The 16,015-nt window shown below is 57.5% G+C and overlaps 1 protein-coding gene across 1 annotated transcript in view; it reads right to left on the bottom strand.

The window, feature by feature from the left end:
* Positions 1–16,015, bottom strand: part of PTPRS (protein tyrosine phosphatase receptor type S) — an 83,190-nt gene that overhangs the window by 7,498 nt on the left and 59,677 nt on the right. Inside the window, exons 14-32 of the mRNA XM_042782767.1 lie at positions 15,832–16,015; positions 15,692–15,718; positions 13,034–13,151; positions 11,355–11,963; positions 10,809–10,906; positions 10,281–10,534; positions 9,361–9,454; positions 9,051–9,266; positions 8,398–8,555; positions 7,862–7,873; positions 7,367–7,479; positions 5,798–5,845; positions 4,417–4,514; positions 4,218–4,341; positions 3,573–3,748; positions 3,367–3,486; positions 1,661–1,815; positions 1,119–1,404; positions 122–300 (exon numbers count right to left, since the gene is read on the bottom strand). The exon at positions 15,832–16,015 is cut by the window's right edge and continues 11 nt beyond it. Coding sequence (XP_042638701.1) covers positions 122–300; positions 1,119–1,404; positions 1,661–1,815; positions 3,367–3,486; positions 3,573–3,748; positions 4,218–4,341; positions 4,417–4,514; positions 5,798–5,845; positions 7,367–7,479; positions 7,862–7,873; positions 8,398–8,555; positions 9,051–9,266; positions 9,361–9,454; positions 10,281–10,534; positions 10,809–10,906; positions 11,355–11,963; positions 13,034–13,151; positions 15,692–15,718; positions 15,832–16,015 — 3,069 coding nt within the window. The remainder of the gene's footprint in view (positions 1–121; positions 301–1,118; positions 1,405–1,660; positions 1,816–3,366; positions 3,487–3,572; positions 3,749–4,217; positions 4,342–4,416; positions 4,515–5,797; positions 5,846–7,366; positions 7,480–7,861; positions 7,874–8,397; positions 8,556–9,050; positions 9,267–9,360; positions 9,455–10,280; positions 10,535–10,808; positions 10,907–11,354; positions 11,964–13,033; positions 13,152–15,691; positions 15,719–15,831) is intronic.

Here is a 16,015-nt window from a genome sequence, read left to right as displayed (position 1 = left end):
CCTGACTACACGGGCTGACAGTGTCTGTTTGTCCAGCTCTGTCTTTCACACAAGACGAGGGGGCTCATTGCAGACCAGGCTGAGAGGCTTCAGGAGCCCTGTGGCAGCCGGGGCGAGGTACCTGTAGCCATCGATGGAGCTGGCGTTGATGTAGTCAGAGCCCTCCACGCCACGAATGGGCTGTAGACACACCCGCGTGCTCTCGTAGGGCATGATGTTCACCAGGCGGTTCTTGAACTTGTTACAAGGCAGGTTGGCACTGATGAAACGGGATGTGTGCGCCTTGGAGTTGGCCAGCCGCTATGGGGACGTGGAAGGGACATCATCAGGACGGCTGCTATGGACTGAATTGTGCCCCCCAAAATCCCACTGCCACTGAGTGGATTCCAACTCATCGCCCCTTGAGGACAGAGTACAGCTGACCCATGTGGTTTCCAAGGCTGTCAATCTTTACCAAAGCAAAGCCCAAACCAAACCCACTGTTCTGGAGTCGATTAGGACTCACAGTACCTCTAGAGGACAGAGTGGAACTGCCTCATAGGGTTTCCAAGGTTGTAATCTTTACAGAAGGAGACTGCCTCATCTTTGTCCCACGGAGTAGCTGGTGGGTTCAAACTGCTAACCCTTCAGTTAGCAGCTCTGCACTTAACTACTGTGCCACCAGGGCCCGCTCCTGCAAAAATACGTGTTGTTGAATCCTGGTCCCTATGCCTGCGGTTATCACCCCATGGGCGAATAGGGTTTTCTTTGGTTAATGAGGCAGTAACAGTGAAGGGTATGCCTTGAGCCAATCTCTTGATAAAGAAGAGCAAATTCAACAAGCCAGCACAGAGGGAGAGTAAGACACCTAACACATGATCTCTAAGGAAGAGGAGCCCAGAAGCTGGAAGGAGACAAAGGCCTTCCCCCTGAGCCCACAGACAGCAAAAGCCTTCCCCTAATTCAGACTCCCGGCCTCCTAAATGGTGAGAAGAAATGTATGGTAAAGCCCAAGACAGGCCTCTGGCCTGAGGCCTGCTTTACTCTGATCACTATTGGTTAGCTTGGAGACCTGGCCCCTCCCTCTAGGCTCCGCCCACTGGGGAAAAGGCCCCGCCCCTGCCCAGCCCCATCGGTACCTTGAATTCCAGCTCCATGCCCGTGACGTGCTCGCCGGGCTCCACCTGAGCCAGCTTCTGGATGTAGGCGTAGAGACTGCGGGCGGGCACCTCGGTGTTGCCGCACCCCACGGCCTCGAGCAGGGCCTCGTGGATGAAGCTGTACTGGTCTTCTGTCTGCACCATGTAATTGCGCTGGGACCGCATAAGCGTGACGTGGCCGTACACGTCCACCGTCTTTTCTGGCTTGATGCGCTCCAGCATGGCATCGATGACGATGAAGCAGCCCGTGCGGCCCACGCCGGCGCTGCGGGCAATGGGGCAAGGTCAGGCGCTGCTGGGGGGTGAGGGGTGTACGTGGGGAGTGTGGAGGATGGGCCGGGCCCTGGGGCATGGTGGGCAGGGGTTGGTGGGGAGGACAGGGCTCTGGGGGCAGGTGTGAGAAATGAGGCGAGTCCCCTTAGTGGGAATTGGGCGGGGCTGGAGTAGGAGGGGCCCGTGGAGAGGTGAGCGGGCATTGAGTGGTGGGCGGGGCTGAGTGGTGGGCGGAGCTGAGCACATACCTGCAGTGGACCACGATGGGGCCTGCATCAGGCGGGTTGCAGGTCTTGACTCTCCGCAGGAAGGCCAGGAAGGGGGTTGGGTACTCTGGTACCCCATGGTCTGGCCAGGCTGTGAACTGGAATTGCCGGACCTCCCGCTTCTCACTGGAGCCATTCTAGGGAGTCACAAGGATGACAGTGCCACCACCAGGTCCTGCTGGCCACCCACGTGAGGACGCCCAAGCTCACATGCTGACCTGGCCATCCCCTGAGCTGCCAAGTTGTTGTCCAGTGTCCTCTGATGTATCCACATGGGTGTCTCACACAACACGGCCAACCTCCCCTGAAACCCACTCCTCTCCTGGCTCCCCTTCCCAGCTGAGGGCAGCTCTCCTTCCTAGGCATCAGGCCATAACCTGCGAGTCGCCTTCAACAACCCCCCTCCACTCCTCTTCTCCACGCCTCCTTTCCTTTCCATGCAAAACATCAGCCAAAACGTTCAGTGGTGCCCTCGAATTCTACCCAACACCTACCCACTTCTCATCTGCCTCCACTTGGTCCCTTGCCCCAAAGTCTGTCCGCCCTGCAGCAGCAGCCAGAGGGCACCCGTGAGCACCTGAGTCAGGGCCTGGCCTCCTCCCTCCGGCAAAAGCCCAAGTCTTCCTCCCAGTCCACAGAGCCCTGTGCTACTTGTCTCGTCCCCTCCTCCTCTCTCCCCGTCCTTCCCTCACTCCACTTCAGCCCAAAAGGCCTCCATGCAGTTCCTCCAATTTGCTGGCCCTGGTCCTGCCCCAGGGCCTTTGCACAGCTGTGCCTTCCACCTGACACTCTACTCCTCAGGTCCCCCCACGACTCCCTCTCTTCTGACACCTATCTTTTCGGGCTCTCTCTCCTACCTGTAAGAGTTCTTGTGATCTACAAATTGATTATCTGTGTCTTGCCCGCTACACTGTAAGCACCACAAAAGCAGGGCATTTTCTCTGTCTTGGTCCTTACTGGGTCCTGGTGCCCAGATTAAGGATAGATTGGGGACTGGCACAGTTGGCCCTTAATAAACGTTTAGTCAGCGAACCCTGAATGAACTGAGACGCTTCTGAACCCTCCTGTTTGTCTAAGAAAGCCTGGTAGTGCAACAGTTAGGTGCTCAGCTGCTAACCAAATAGTTGGCAGTTCGAACCCACCCAGTGGCTCCACAGGATGAAGACTTGGTGATCTGTTCCTGTAAAGATGACAACGTAGCTGCCCTATGAGGCAGCTCTCCCTTGTCACCTGGGGTCGCTAGGAGTCGGAATGGACTTGACAGGACCTGGGAACAACGGGCAGCCCGTTCACCTGCTCGGTTCCTTACCCTGTTTGTGCCAGGCCCCGAGCTGGATGCTGGGGAGCTGACCCTGTTTTAGGGAAACTCTTGTGCATGTTTAGTTTTCGGAAAGGCCGAGCTTTCTGACCGGGGCAGGCCAGGTCAGAGGGCACATGGAGGAAGGGCTACTTGGGGGTGATGAAGTCAAGGAGCAAAAGATAGGCTTAGAGCAAGCTAGACTGTGGGTTACATCTTCCTGCCGTGGCTGGGGGACTAGCATCATCTCTGAACCTCAGTTACCTCACCTGGGAAGGGGGCTGCATGAGAACACGGGCATGCTGGGCCATCTCTCCGACCCATGAGAGCTCCCAGGGCAGAAGCTGGGGCCCCTGTCTACCCCAAACCACCTGGCCCCAGACCATACTACCTTGTGGAGTGAGAAGGTCCGCACGCAGAATGTGGCCAGCTCGATGGTGTCCAGCAGCGTGACCTGGATGAAGCCATAGGTCTCTGTGCCACGGTTGGGCCAGTATTGGTCACATTTGATCTGCAGTGGGCAGGAGACCAGGATGTGAGCAGGGGCCAGGGCTGCCGAGAGCTCAGGGGTGTGGAGGCACTGAGGTCACGTCTCACCCGTGACTTCTCCTCGAGCCGTGTCATCATGACGATGGTGGCCGAGCGCTGCTCCCACACCATGCGCCAGAAGTCGCCGAAGGTCTCCGGCAGTGGGCCCTGAGTGGCGATGTACGCATTCTGCCGCCGGTAGCCGTCTACGTAGTTGGCGTTGATGTAGTCGCTGCCCACAATGCCTGCAGCCAGGGGGCCAAGGGGGACGGTCTGTGGTTGCCCCACCACCGTCAGGAAGCCCTCTCCGACCACCCAAACCTGCCCTGGGGGCCCCAAGGCTCGGACCTCTGCGTGTCTCCCCCTTGGCACCTCTGACATTTGGGGTCAGATTATTCTCTGGGATGGAGCTGTTCTGTGTTGAACAGCATCCCTGGCCTCCACCCACTTGATGCCATAGCACCCCACCTCGTCCAGTTCCGACAATGAGAAATGTCTCCAGATATGGCCCGATGTCCCTGAAAACCACTGATGCAAAGGGACAAATGGAACCTCGTGATAGATAGCAGCCACCAGTTAAATACGTGTCTAAAGACTTCCAGTGACCCTGGCCGCCGCTGCACTAGGCCTGTGACCAGACTTATGCTTTAATTCCCCACCTGCCCCCCGGCCTATCCACGCTGGCCCGGCCCCTGGGGCCCCCTATACCGCTACCTTCAATGGGCTGGAGGATGACACGGGAGTGGTCGTAGGCGATGACGTTGGCATAGCGGTTCTTGGGCTTGTTCACTTCCAGGTTGGAATGTTCCCACGTGAACTGCTGCCCTGGGTCGATGGACTGTGGGGAGAGGGGTGGCAGGTGTCAGGGTGGGTGCCAGGGAGCCCAGAGCCTGCAGGCGGTAGGCCAGCTCACCTCGTACTCCTGGGAGAGCTTGAGGCTGTCATTGGCCTTGAGGCGCTCCGTGTGTTCCGCCATGTCCGCGATGGGGATGGGCGGGTGGCTGAGCATACCTGCGGAGGAGCAGACCGCCAGCACGGCAGGTCACCCGGGGGCCGGCTGGGGCTGCGGCCACTCGACAGTGTGAGTCTGCGATGGAGCTGCGGTTAGAAGGGGGTGGGGGGTGGGCCAGCGGGAGGGAGGCTCGGGTGGCTCACGTTGGGGTCAGGGCTGAAGGTGGGTGTGTTGCTGCCGCTCCCAGGGAGCAGCGGCTGCTCATCCCAGTGCCCCCAACCCATCGGCCAGGGAAGGGTACCCCGGAGCCTTGACGCTCCCAGTGCCTTGTGGCAAAAAGCAGGTGGGTGGGACAGAAATGGATGAAGCAGATGCAGCCGGCTGGCCTTCGGGAATCCCGCCTGGGCCACCCCAGGGCAGGTTGGGGGCTGACACCTTTCTCTGCCCCTCTGGGCGTGGAGGAATTGAGGGATTAGGGAGACAGGGTGTGTGGTGTTGGAAGGGCTCCCTGTCTGTCCCTTGATTCTCAAGACCTGTTTCTCTCATCTGGCAGATGGGGACAGTGACCTGCCTTACCTACAAAGCCCCAAGGTGTGGCTGCTGGACAGAGTGGGCTTGGGGTTCACTCCCCGTTTCTGACATCCTGGTCAGCTGGACCCCTCTCCTCTCCCATGGCCTTGGCTGTGCGTGCACTCACACTGTCTACACCTGTGCACAGCTGATGTCACAAGCACAGAAAGTTCCCGCACGGAAGGACCAAGTATGAATACGGTCAGACTTCCGGGTGCTGTCGGGGGCCACTGAGTGCGAGCAGAGCTGCCCCGTGGGATCTCCGAGGGCGTCATCTTTACGGGAGCAGATCTCCAGGCCTTCCTCCCACAGAGCCACTGGGTGGATTCGAACCACTAATCTTTCAGTTACCAGCTGAATGCTTCATTGTTTTGAAACCAGGGCTCCTTAAAGATTTCTAGGCCAGATGGTAAAAAGCTGCTGCTCTGAGCAACCTCCATGTCCCCCGACACCCTGGATGCTTCCTAAGAACCCACATTTAGGGGCCCCGGGACTCTGTCTGCCCACATGGCTGGCCACTTGTCTGACTGGCTTATACCCCTGCTATCACGTGTGCGGGCTCCTGTTCTGTCCACGTCTCACCCTGTTCACATACACGTGTACACTCCACACGCATACACATGTCCCGAGAAGCCAGCGTAGGACAGGTGGGCAGAGGCCAGCTGGGGTGGATGTGCGGACAGAGACAGGGTGGGATGGAGAAACCAAAGATGAGGACAAACGGGGGGAGGGTGCGAAAGGAAGCCGAGAACAGAGAGACACAGGAACTAACTTTCAAAGTGAAACCCCGGCTCCCTGAGGGGGCTGCTGAGGCCTGAATCTGCAGAAACAGCAAACAATAAATAAATGAAAACACGCCTCCTCCACCCTCACTGGGTGCACGCAGAGCAGTCAGCCAACAAATGCAAAGGGTGGGGCAACTTAAACCCGAGAACCTCTTCTTCAGCCGAGACTCCGAAGCTTTAGGGCTTTCTGTCCACATGGCCCCCCGAGACCAGGCTGGCCTCAGATCCCCTGCTAAGGTCAGCCCAGGTGACGGAGGAAGGAGGTGGCAGGACAGTGAGGGAGAAACCAGGGGTAAGAGAAGGGCGTATGGGCCCATGCCATGAGTTTTGAAGAAGGACAGCAGCCATCAGTTAAATATAAATGTTTCAAATTCACATTTGGATGGAAACAGAACTGAAATGAGCTGACCCAGAGACAGACAGGAAGGAAAAGGGAATATGTTCGAAATGATAGCTGAGGCCTTGCATGAGCCCTTAAGGAGGTCTGCAGCCATCAGTTAAATAAAAATGTTTAAAATTATTATTTGGATAGAAAGACAAGTGACAGGAGTCAATCCAGAGACAGGAAGGAGACAAGACCAACATTAGGAATGACATATGAGACCTTGCGTGATCCATTTAGGAAGACGGAAGCCATCAGTTAAATGCAAATGTTTACAATTCTCATTTGGATGGAAACAAAACTGATACGAGCTAGTCAAGAGACGGGAAAGAGAAAGGGTACATCATGAATGGCACGTGAGGCCATGCATCAGACCTTCAGATGGAATGCAGCCATCAACTGGAAGTTTTACGGTTAGCTGGAGACACATTTGAAAAGAACTGGCTGAGATACAGGAGGCGAGACTGGGCTGCCAGAGGAGGGTCAGACTCCATCACGCTGAGTCCGTAAGGAGCAGCAGCCATCAGTTAAATCAAAACCCCTTATTAGTCAGAAGCAGCTGGCATGAGCCCATTATGAGGGAAGAGACAAGGATGAGCGTGGGGCACCGGATATGAGGATGATCAAGGGTAAAACCCTAATCCTGTTCTCCCGCCAGGAAGCTATGAGGAAGCAGACAGTGCTGGTGGTGGCATGAGCTGCAGGGGCTACTGAGGAAGTAGGTACAGGCTCTGTGCCTCCCAGGGGCACATTCCAAGGGGGTACGGAAAGTGGCTGAGGACAAACCTCTGTGCTGGTCACCGAATAGCATTAAGACTAGACATTTAAACAGAAGCACAGCTCTTCCTGCCAGAAGACAGGAAGTGTTTTTTCCTTTTCAGTTTGTAGATGCCCTTACGCTCCTGAACAAGACAGTAACCACCAGTGAGGGGAAGGCAACTTTGCAAAAGCCTGACTTGGCTGCAAGCAGAACCACCCCATGAGCGTTCTAAGCCCCGATCCCCACACGGTGGGAGATACCAGGGGTCAAGAACTTCATCGCAGCACGCACAGTATTCAGTGGGGCAGAGGAGGGTGTGGCCCAACTGGCAGCTTCCTCCTTCCTCCAGCCACCTCTGCCGGCAGTGCTGTCCCAGGCACACAGGCTTGCCAGGTACCAGGGATAAGCATGTACCTGGGGTCTGGAAGTTAATGCGTCTCATCTCCACAGGGTCCTTGGGGTGGTGGGGGGCGAGGTCAGCATTGTTCAGGAGGCATTTGGTACGAGGCTCCGAGTCTTTGCGTTTACTTCAAGGGGAGCAAATGAAAAGTCAGGTGAGTACCTGGTGTACCCAAAGACACTGGGAGACACAGGAATGGGATTCGGGCAGCAGGCATGTGATCCCAGCAGATGGGAAAGGGCTGTGTACGTGTGACTGAGTATCCAAGACCATGTGTGGATACGTGCGTGTACGACTGGGTGTGTGGACTCACGCGTGTACACGGACGAAGGGGTAAGGGCACCCATGCATGGCCGCGGATGTGTGTGACTGGGTGTCTGGAAAATGCACAGAAGGTGTGCAACCTGTGCGAGCAGACAGGTGTCCTCTTACCCCACAGGCTCGGCACCACCCCACTTCTCTCCCTCGTCCTCCTACCCTAGGCCTTCGGGGGCAGGGTCCATTCTTACCTGTCAGGTTTGCTGTTCCAGAAAGCAGGCACAAGTGAGGAGCAGGGGGAGAAAAAGAGAGGTGAAGGCATGCTGGTTGTGGGCAGTATTTTAACCTCTCTGACCCTTGCTCTCTTCTTCTAGAACAGGGGCTAATCTTGGCTTGGTCTCCTCCACCACAAGAAGGCCTATCTCGCCCCTCCCTTTCCCACCTGGGGCAAGTCCTGTGGCCATTACAATCATCCTGAAACTTGAAAGAGGCAGCCTGGATCCCCAGTGCTTCCCTCTGGGAGGCCTCAGATCCTCTTGTCGAGTGGAGTCGGGGAGTGAACAGAAAGAGCCAAACTACTGGCCTGGTTTGAACCTTAGCCTTCCCATTCCTCAGCTGTGTGACTTTTATCAAGTGGCTTAACCTCTCTGAACCTCAGTGTCCCCATCTGTGCCACAGAAGCTTCTGTGATGGTCCACTGAGATGACCCTTCTCAGGACCTCTCCCAAACCTCTTCCACGAAGCCCTCCCCCCATCATGTGTGGGGGTAGGGGCACAGAGGACTCACTTCTTGTACAAGAGGATGGCGATGACAATGCAGATGATGAAGACCACGGCCAGCACGGGCCCAATCACCCAGATGAGGCCCTCCTCACCATCTATAATGGGCTGAGGGTCAGGGTTATCCAGCTGGAAGGGGTCTGAGAAGGGGCTGGCCGCGAATGTCTGCAGGAATGGGGGAGCCCCCATCAATGCCCATCATCCTTGCGGTGGCCACGTGGGTCTTCCTCAAACACAAACTTACGTCCTCTCTCCTGCGCCAAACCCTTCTATGACTCCCAGAGCCCTCAGGAAAAAATGCACACTCCTCACTGTGACCCCTTGTGGTCTATCCCGTGTCACCCTTGCTGCTCCCCTTGTCTGTCCGAGTCACTCTGAAATCCGTCCTGCTTCTCTTGCAACGTTTTCACATGCTCGTTTGGCCACCTGGCATGCCTTGTCCTTGTTGAACTCCTGCTCATCCCTCAAAGCCCCAGCTTGAAAGTACCTTCCCCCAACTCCAATTCTTCTCCTCTCCTTCTCCTAGCCCTGACCACAGGGAGCTAGGAGTGTCTGTGTCTGGCTCTGCCTGGTGGCCGGGCCCTGGGATTAAGACTTCTTCAGGGTCCACCCGTATGACAGGGTGTGGCTGGCTGAGGGCGGAGGCCACTGGGGACTTACAGGCTCACTCTTCTGCAGCACGGCCAGCACAAAGAGCACGTATCGGTGACCGGGCTCCAGGACCCGGTTGTCGAAGCCACCATACTGCTTCTGGTCACCGGGACTGAAGGTGTGAGGCAGCACCGAGAAGCGAGCTGCAATGTAGGGCCGGGGCACCTCCAGCTGGCGCGAGTGCCGCAGGCTGCGCCTCTGTAGCCGTGAGATGTCCTGGATAAGCTGTGGGAACAGAGGCATGGGTGGCTCAGCGGCCCACTGAGAGCATGAAGGCAAGAATGTATCTGGGCCCCGCAGGGTTGGCCCCAGCCCTCACCTCTTCCAGATCCATCTCCTCTGGGCTGCCCTGCGGGGTCAGGAACTGACCTCCCCGAGACTTGCGCAGTGGCACCATCACAATGAAGTAGTTCCTGTCAGGAGGTAAGAGTCAGGGGGCTGGCTTTGGGCAGAGCTGAGGGATGCTGTCTGTTGGTGAGTGGGAGGGCCCTCTGAGTTTCCCCTTCTGCTTACAATGAGTCAATTACCCTGCCCCCTGAAGGCTACACCCTAGCCACAAACAACCCCCGTTCCTGATCCAAGCCTCCAGGACTCTGATTAGGCTGCACCTTCTGTCTAAGCAGCCCTGGTGGTACAATGGTTAGTGCTTGGCTCCTAACCGAAAGGTTGGCAGCTTGAACCCACCAGCAGTCCCACAGCAGCAAACATCTGGACATCTGCTATCATCCAGATGATAGTCTAGGAAACCTACAAGGCAGTTCCGCTCTACCATACAGGGCTGTTACGAGTCGGTATCGACTTGATGGCACACAGTGTACACGTATCCCCCTCTGGAAACTTACCCCATGCAATTCTACTGACCACACTCCTACACATCCTTCACTGACCCAGCTCTAATGCCCACACTGTCCTATAGCCCTTGAGTCTTCTCTACTTCCCAAACAGAGCCCCCTTCCCCGATGGGAACCCCAGGCTTTGATGCCTCCCACTGTCTCTGTCTCCATCATCAGACTGGGAGCCTACCCAGAACCAAATCCTCCCAGGGGCCCCAGCATGGCCCTGTACACACAGGGGTGTCAGGGAATGTTGGCCATATAGGTCGATGGTCCATGAGCTGAGGCTGGTGTAGTCCGTTTTATAGGCACAGAGTACCAGGGGTTTACTGCAGCCACACAGCTGGCTAGCGGGGCCGCATCGGGGTGAGGAGGGCTGGGGCGGGGGCGGGGGCAACAAGCGTACTGGACGGGCACGGGGCTTTGGCCATCGGGCAGGTACACCAAGACGAAGCCGTCAGCGTCGGGTTTGGGGGCCACGCTGGGCTTGGAGCTGAGCAGGTTGAAGGCGGTCCAGGCAGTGACTGTTTGCTGGAGGCCGCCCAGGCTGCTGCCACGGTTCGTCAGCACGAAGTTGTAGAAGGTGTGGGGCTTGAGGTGTGTGATGAGCCTCTTGGTGGTGCGTCCATCCACGTCCAGCGTCAGCCCGTTGTACTGGATCTGTGGGGCCGAGGTGGCTCAGCCGGGCCTGACAGAGCCCTGGGCCCAGCTAAACTCCACCAACTGCCCTAATCTGAGGCAGTTCTCAATCCAGACTGAGCCTCAGTGCTAGTGGAACTGACCCCAGCTGAACCCTGGCCCAGGGTGAGCCCACACCCCTGCCTAAGTCTGTTCCTGAGTGAGTCCTGAGCCCAGATGAAGCCCTGAGCCTGGGTTGAGCCGACCTGTCTGGGCCCCGCCCCACCCCTGCCCGCCTGTAGGCTGATGGCCACACCTTGTAGGGCGTGGGGGAGTTGTAGTTGTCGGGGAACTCCCAGCTAAGCAGGACCGATGTCTTCATGATCATCTTCACCTTGAAGTTCTTGGGTGAGACTGCGCCGGGCAGCGGCCGAGCGGGGAGAGAGCAGAAGAGAGGCTCCATGAGGAGGGGGTGTGGGGCAGGGGGCGGCCCAGGCGCTCCCTGTCGTCCGCTGTGCCTGTGCCCATGGCCTTCCTGCCTGGCCCTGGCCCGGCCCTGCCTGCCTGTCCCCAGGACCTGCTGCGGGAGACGGCGCAGCTGCAGAGAGAAGGCGAAGGAGGAAGAGGAGGAGAAGGAGGAGGGAGGGGGGACGGGGTAGGGGTGGCGGCGGGGGCGGCGGCGCCACCAAAGCACGTCCCACCTTTGCCAACACTGGAGTCTCGGGGTCCGGACTCGCCTTCAGCGTCCATGAGGAAGCAGAAAAGTGACCACTTACCTGGGTGGGGGAGAGGGAGGGGGCTGGGGTGGGGGTGGGCACGAGGCCCGGTCCGTCTCTGGTGCGGGCAGTCGCCGCGCGCCTACCTTGGTCCCGCAGGAATGTCCGGTAGCGGACGGGGGGGCTGTAGGGGCCAGGGCCCCGGCGTGTGTGGGCTCGGACTTGGAGGTCGTAGGCCGTGTCGGGCTTGAGGCCCTGCAGTGTGAGTGCGTTCTCGGCGCCCGGTTCGGGCGCAGCGGGCAGCTCGGTCTCTCGGGCGGGGCCCGGGGCGCCAGCCTCCCGCACGGCCACTGTGTACTTGACAATGGCCCCATTGCGCTCAGCAGGCACGGGCGGCAGCCAGCGGAGCAGGACGGTGCCGGCTGTGGCGTTGCCAGCCGCCTCAAGGATCTGGGGGTGGCCGCGGGGCGTGTCCTCAGGGATGCTCAGGACCTGGGCCGCCTCCTCGCCCAGGCCACCGCGGCTGCGGGCCGCCAGCCGGAACACATACGTGGCCCCCTTGTGCACGCCTGGTGCCGTGTAGTGGTCCTCAGAGGGCGGGAACTCCAACGTGGCCAGCGGCATCGAGTCCTCGCGGCCAAACTGTAGGCGGTAGCCCAGCACCTGGTCCTCGGCGGTGCTGGCTGGGGGCGTCCAGCGTGCCAGCAGGCTGCCCTCAGGGGTCTGCTGCACCGACAGGGTGGGGCGGCCCAGCACTGTGGGGACACGAGGTAAGCTTCAGGGTTAAGAGTCTACCCGTGATAGATAGCAATGTGTAGTAGGTAAGAAGGACACTGGAAAGGGATAATCACAGGCAGGAGGTGGGAGGAGAGCTGTTTGGTTCCACTGTGGGGACTGTAACCAGTGCCATGAAACAAAACGTGTATGAACTGCTGAGGGTAAAACGAATCTGCTTTAAAATCTGCAGCCAAATTAAAAATTAAAAAAAAAAGAGCCGTCCACCCATGAGGCCAAAAACACAGGGTGGGGTTGCAATTTTAAAAAGTGTCTCCTGTGAAGTTCTCACTAGGGAAATGGCATTTGAGCAAAGACTTGAGACAGGAGAGACTAGGAGTTATGGGAGTATCTGAGGGAACAGTGTTCTAGGCAGTAGGAACAGCACAGGCAAAAGCTCTGAGGTGGGACTGGGAGCCACAGCAGTATTTGGGGGAACAGTGTTCTAGGCAGCAGGAACAGCACCAGCAAAGGCCCTGAAGTGAGACCAGGAGCCACAGCAGTATCTGGGGGAACAGTGTTCTAGGCAGCAGGAACAGCACGTGCAAAGGCCCTGAGGTGGGACTGTGCCTAGGATATGCAAGTGACAGCAAGGAGGCCACTGTCTCAGAACACAGTAAAGAAAAGCATTTGGACACTGCAGCAGACCTTGTCTGTGTACTGCCTTTTCCACCCAACAACTCATTCATTTCCTCCTTGTTCATTTGCCTCTCTCCGTCCTGGCACCTGGCTCATACTCATGGGACAAGAAATGTCCAGAAATCTGCCCCTGCCCTGTGGTTCTCACAGTCTGGGGAATTAAATCAACATGCTGAGAGAGAGACAGGGGCCAGAAACAATGTGGGGAAAACCGGGCTTCTCCAAACGAAGCTGGGCTTCTCTGCTGCAGGACTGATCAGGATATTTCATGGCCTGGGCCCCCTGTGAACACTGTGGGCGGCACGTGCCTAGGTTCTGCTTGGTAAGTGCAGCTCTCTTACAACATTCTTGGGTGAGGAGAAGGAGGGCGAGATCTTGGGGTGGGCAGCTCTAGGTGGGTGGTCCTTCCTACCTGCTCCCTTAGTCATGACCACCTTGGGTTTGCTGCGAGCGCCGTCGCCCTTCATAGTGTAGGCGGCTACCGTGATGGAGTAGGCGGTCTCGGGCTGCAGGTTGGTGATGACCATCTCCTGCGGGCAGGGCTGGGGGTCAGTGCTGGGATGGGCTGGCCCAGCCCACCCGCGCCCAGTGCTGGGGTCTAACAAGGGGCCCCGAGCATGGACAGAGACATGCACATGGGCTCATGCACAGACCACGACACCTCACACAGTCATGCTCAAATGAGCACACACAGCCGACCTGCCATCGCTGCCTGGACCAACATCGTTGCCCTCCATCCCCCGACTGTCCACCCTGCAGCAGCCAGAGGGCGCCCATGAGCAGCTCAGTCAGGTCCACCTCCCCTCTGCTCACAGCCCTCCAGGGCTCTGGACTCCCTCAGGGTAAAGCCCAGACCCACCCCAAGCCCACAGGGCCCTCCCCTCCTCCTCTCTCCCCCTTGCTCACTCCACTCCAGCTACACAGGCCTCCTTGCTGTTCCTCCAACTCAGCAGGCCCAGTCAGTCCTGTCCCATGGCCCTTGCACGGGCTGTGCCCGCTTGCAAGAACCAACTTTAAATTTTCCAAATTTTGCAATCTGATTATTGAACACAGCCATTATTTGAAATTAAATATAGAAACTTATAACCAAATAAATTATCTTAAAAGCAAAACCAAAAACCAAGCCAAACTCACTGCCATCGAGCCAATTCCGACTCATAATGACCCCTACTGGGTTTCAAAGGCTGTAAATCTTTACAGAAGTAAATTGCCCCACTTTCCTTCTGCAGAGCGGCTGGTGGGTTGGAACCACCAACCTCCTGGTTAGCAGTCAGATGCCTCAGGCACCGCACCACCAGAGCGCCTCTTAAAAGCAAAGAGAAGGAATACTCAAAACCTAAAGACACCAAAATATCAGCTGCCGTCAAGTTGATCCTGCCTTGTGGCGGCTCCATGTTGTCAGACTAGGATGATGCTCAGAGGGTTTTCAAGGCTGTCACCTTTCAGAAGCAGACTGCCAGGCCTTTCTTCCAAGGCACCTCGGAGTCTGAATCCCAATCTTTTGGGGATTCAGCACTACCCAGGGCCTCCTACTTAAGGCTTGTCCCTTCCTAAATATTTTGCTAAGCTTCTCATATCTGTGCTCTCGAGATCATCTATGGCTACTGAACCTGGTGGTGGAAACATTATACAAGGCTGCTACTTCACAGAAGGCAGGCTATTAGACATTGACACCAGCGTCTCCACCCTGCCCCAACCAGCTGTAACTATACATGTACGTTCTCTCCATCTGATGAAAATCCACCATCCCCACTGGACTGTGACCCTAGGAAGGTGGGCATTCAACACAGCATCAGGCATACAGTAGGTGGTTTCTTTCTTTTTGTTTTTTTTTTTAAAAACACACAACCCACTGTCATTAAGTTGATGCCAACTCAGAGCAACCCTTTAGGAGAGAGCAGAAATGCCCCATGGGGTTTCCAAGGCTATACATCTTTACAGAAACAAAACTGCCTCATCTTTCTCCTTCAAAGTGACTGGTGAGTTCAAACCATTGATCATTTGGTTTTCAGCTAAGTGCTTTAACCACTGTGCCACCAGGGCTCCTTAGTAGGTGCTTCCTCAACAACTGTTCCACAAATCCAGAACACTCATGTGCACCCCGACTCACGCACTCATGTACACCGTCACAGTCACACCTGTGCTGGCATTTACATGCATGCACCCCCACAAACATGATCCGGCATGCCTGGAGATTGAAGGTGGCCTGAGCCAGGATGACAACAGGGCACAGATGCACACACAGAGGGTCTCCTGCCCCTGAACCTCACACTGCACCCTCCCTGGGGTGCCAGTGGTAGAGTCTGAGCTGAAACGCACCTGGGAACTCCCCACCTGGACTTGCGGTCAATTTAATACTAGACGTGAGGCTCCCCGAAGAGCCCGTGGCCCCCTTTTAGAAGCAAAAAGATAACCCAGAAAGAGAAAGCAACTCGCTGAAAGTTGTATAGCGCTGTGACCCTGGCTCAGAGCTTCCTGAGAGAGCCCAGGGGGTGACTGCTGGTAACTGCAAGCCTCCTTGCCACCTGCACCTTCACTGATCGGTCCCCTCACTCACCAGCCAGAATAAAGAGGGGAGTGTGGCCTGAGAGAACATTCTAGGCTAAGGGGAGCCAAGCTGGGCAATGGGGATGTGCTAGCTAGGCTGTTAAATGGCCTGGGTTTGGCTGTGCCAGGCCTGGGTCTCACTGGAGAGGCTGTGGGGGGGGGGGGTGCAGTATGTGGGTATTGAAAAGGTGTCCTAGACAAACGTGTGGGGGGGTTGGGGTTGGGTGCAGAGCTTGGAGGAAGTGGGGGATGGGGTGGCAAGAGCCCCACTGAGTCTGGAGACCTGAGACATGTCCAGGTCACCCCTCCAAGAATCCTTGGGGCTTATAACTGGACCCTAGGGTGGCCAGAGCTTCCCACTTTCCTGATGGAAAGACTGAAGAGACTGAGGCTACCAGAGCTAAGCCGGCTGCATGAGAGGCCCAGGGGCAGGAGATCCTTTCACCAGGGACATGCGGGGGTCACAGCACGGCACGGCCCGCACGCTCGCCAAGCACACGGCAGTGGCCCGGGCCCTACTTACATATTCGGCCGTGTCGTCCGTCTCCCACTGAGCGCGGGAGGAGGGCGGTGAGAGGGGAGGCCAGAGAGGGAGAAGCAGCGAAGGGCAGGTGTGCAGGGGGCCCGCCGCCCACTCGGAGGCCCCGCCCCACCCCTGCCCACCTGGGCATCGGCCAGCATGACGTCCTTGATGCGCGGTGGCCCGCGGGCCTCGGCGCCCTCCATGCGCACGTAGTGGACTTGGTAGCCGCGGATCTGGCCATGCTGCCGGCCGGGCGCGGGCGAGCGCCACAGCACGCGGATGGCCGTGGCGTTGAGCGCCTCCGCCTCCACCTTCCGCGGCGGC

The sequence above is a fragment of the Orycteropus afer genome, unplaced genomic scaffold (genome assembly GCF_000298275.1).
Source record: "Orycteropus afer afer isolate SDZICR_OR568_19922 unplaced genomic scaffold, OryAfe1.0 scaffold00461, whole genome shotgun sequence".
NCBI lineage: Eukaryota > Metazoa > Chordata > Mammalia > Tubulidentata > Orycteropodidae > Orycteropus > Orycteropus afer.
This window is presented reverse-complemented; position numbering and strand designations above follow the sequence as displayed.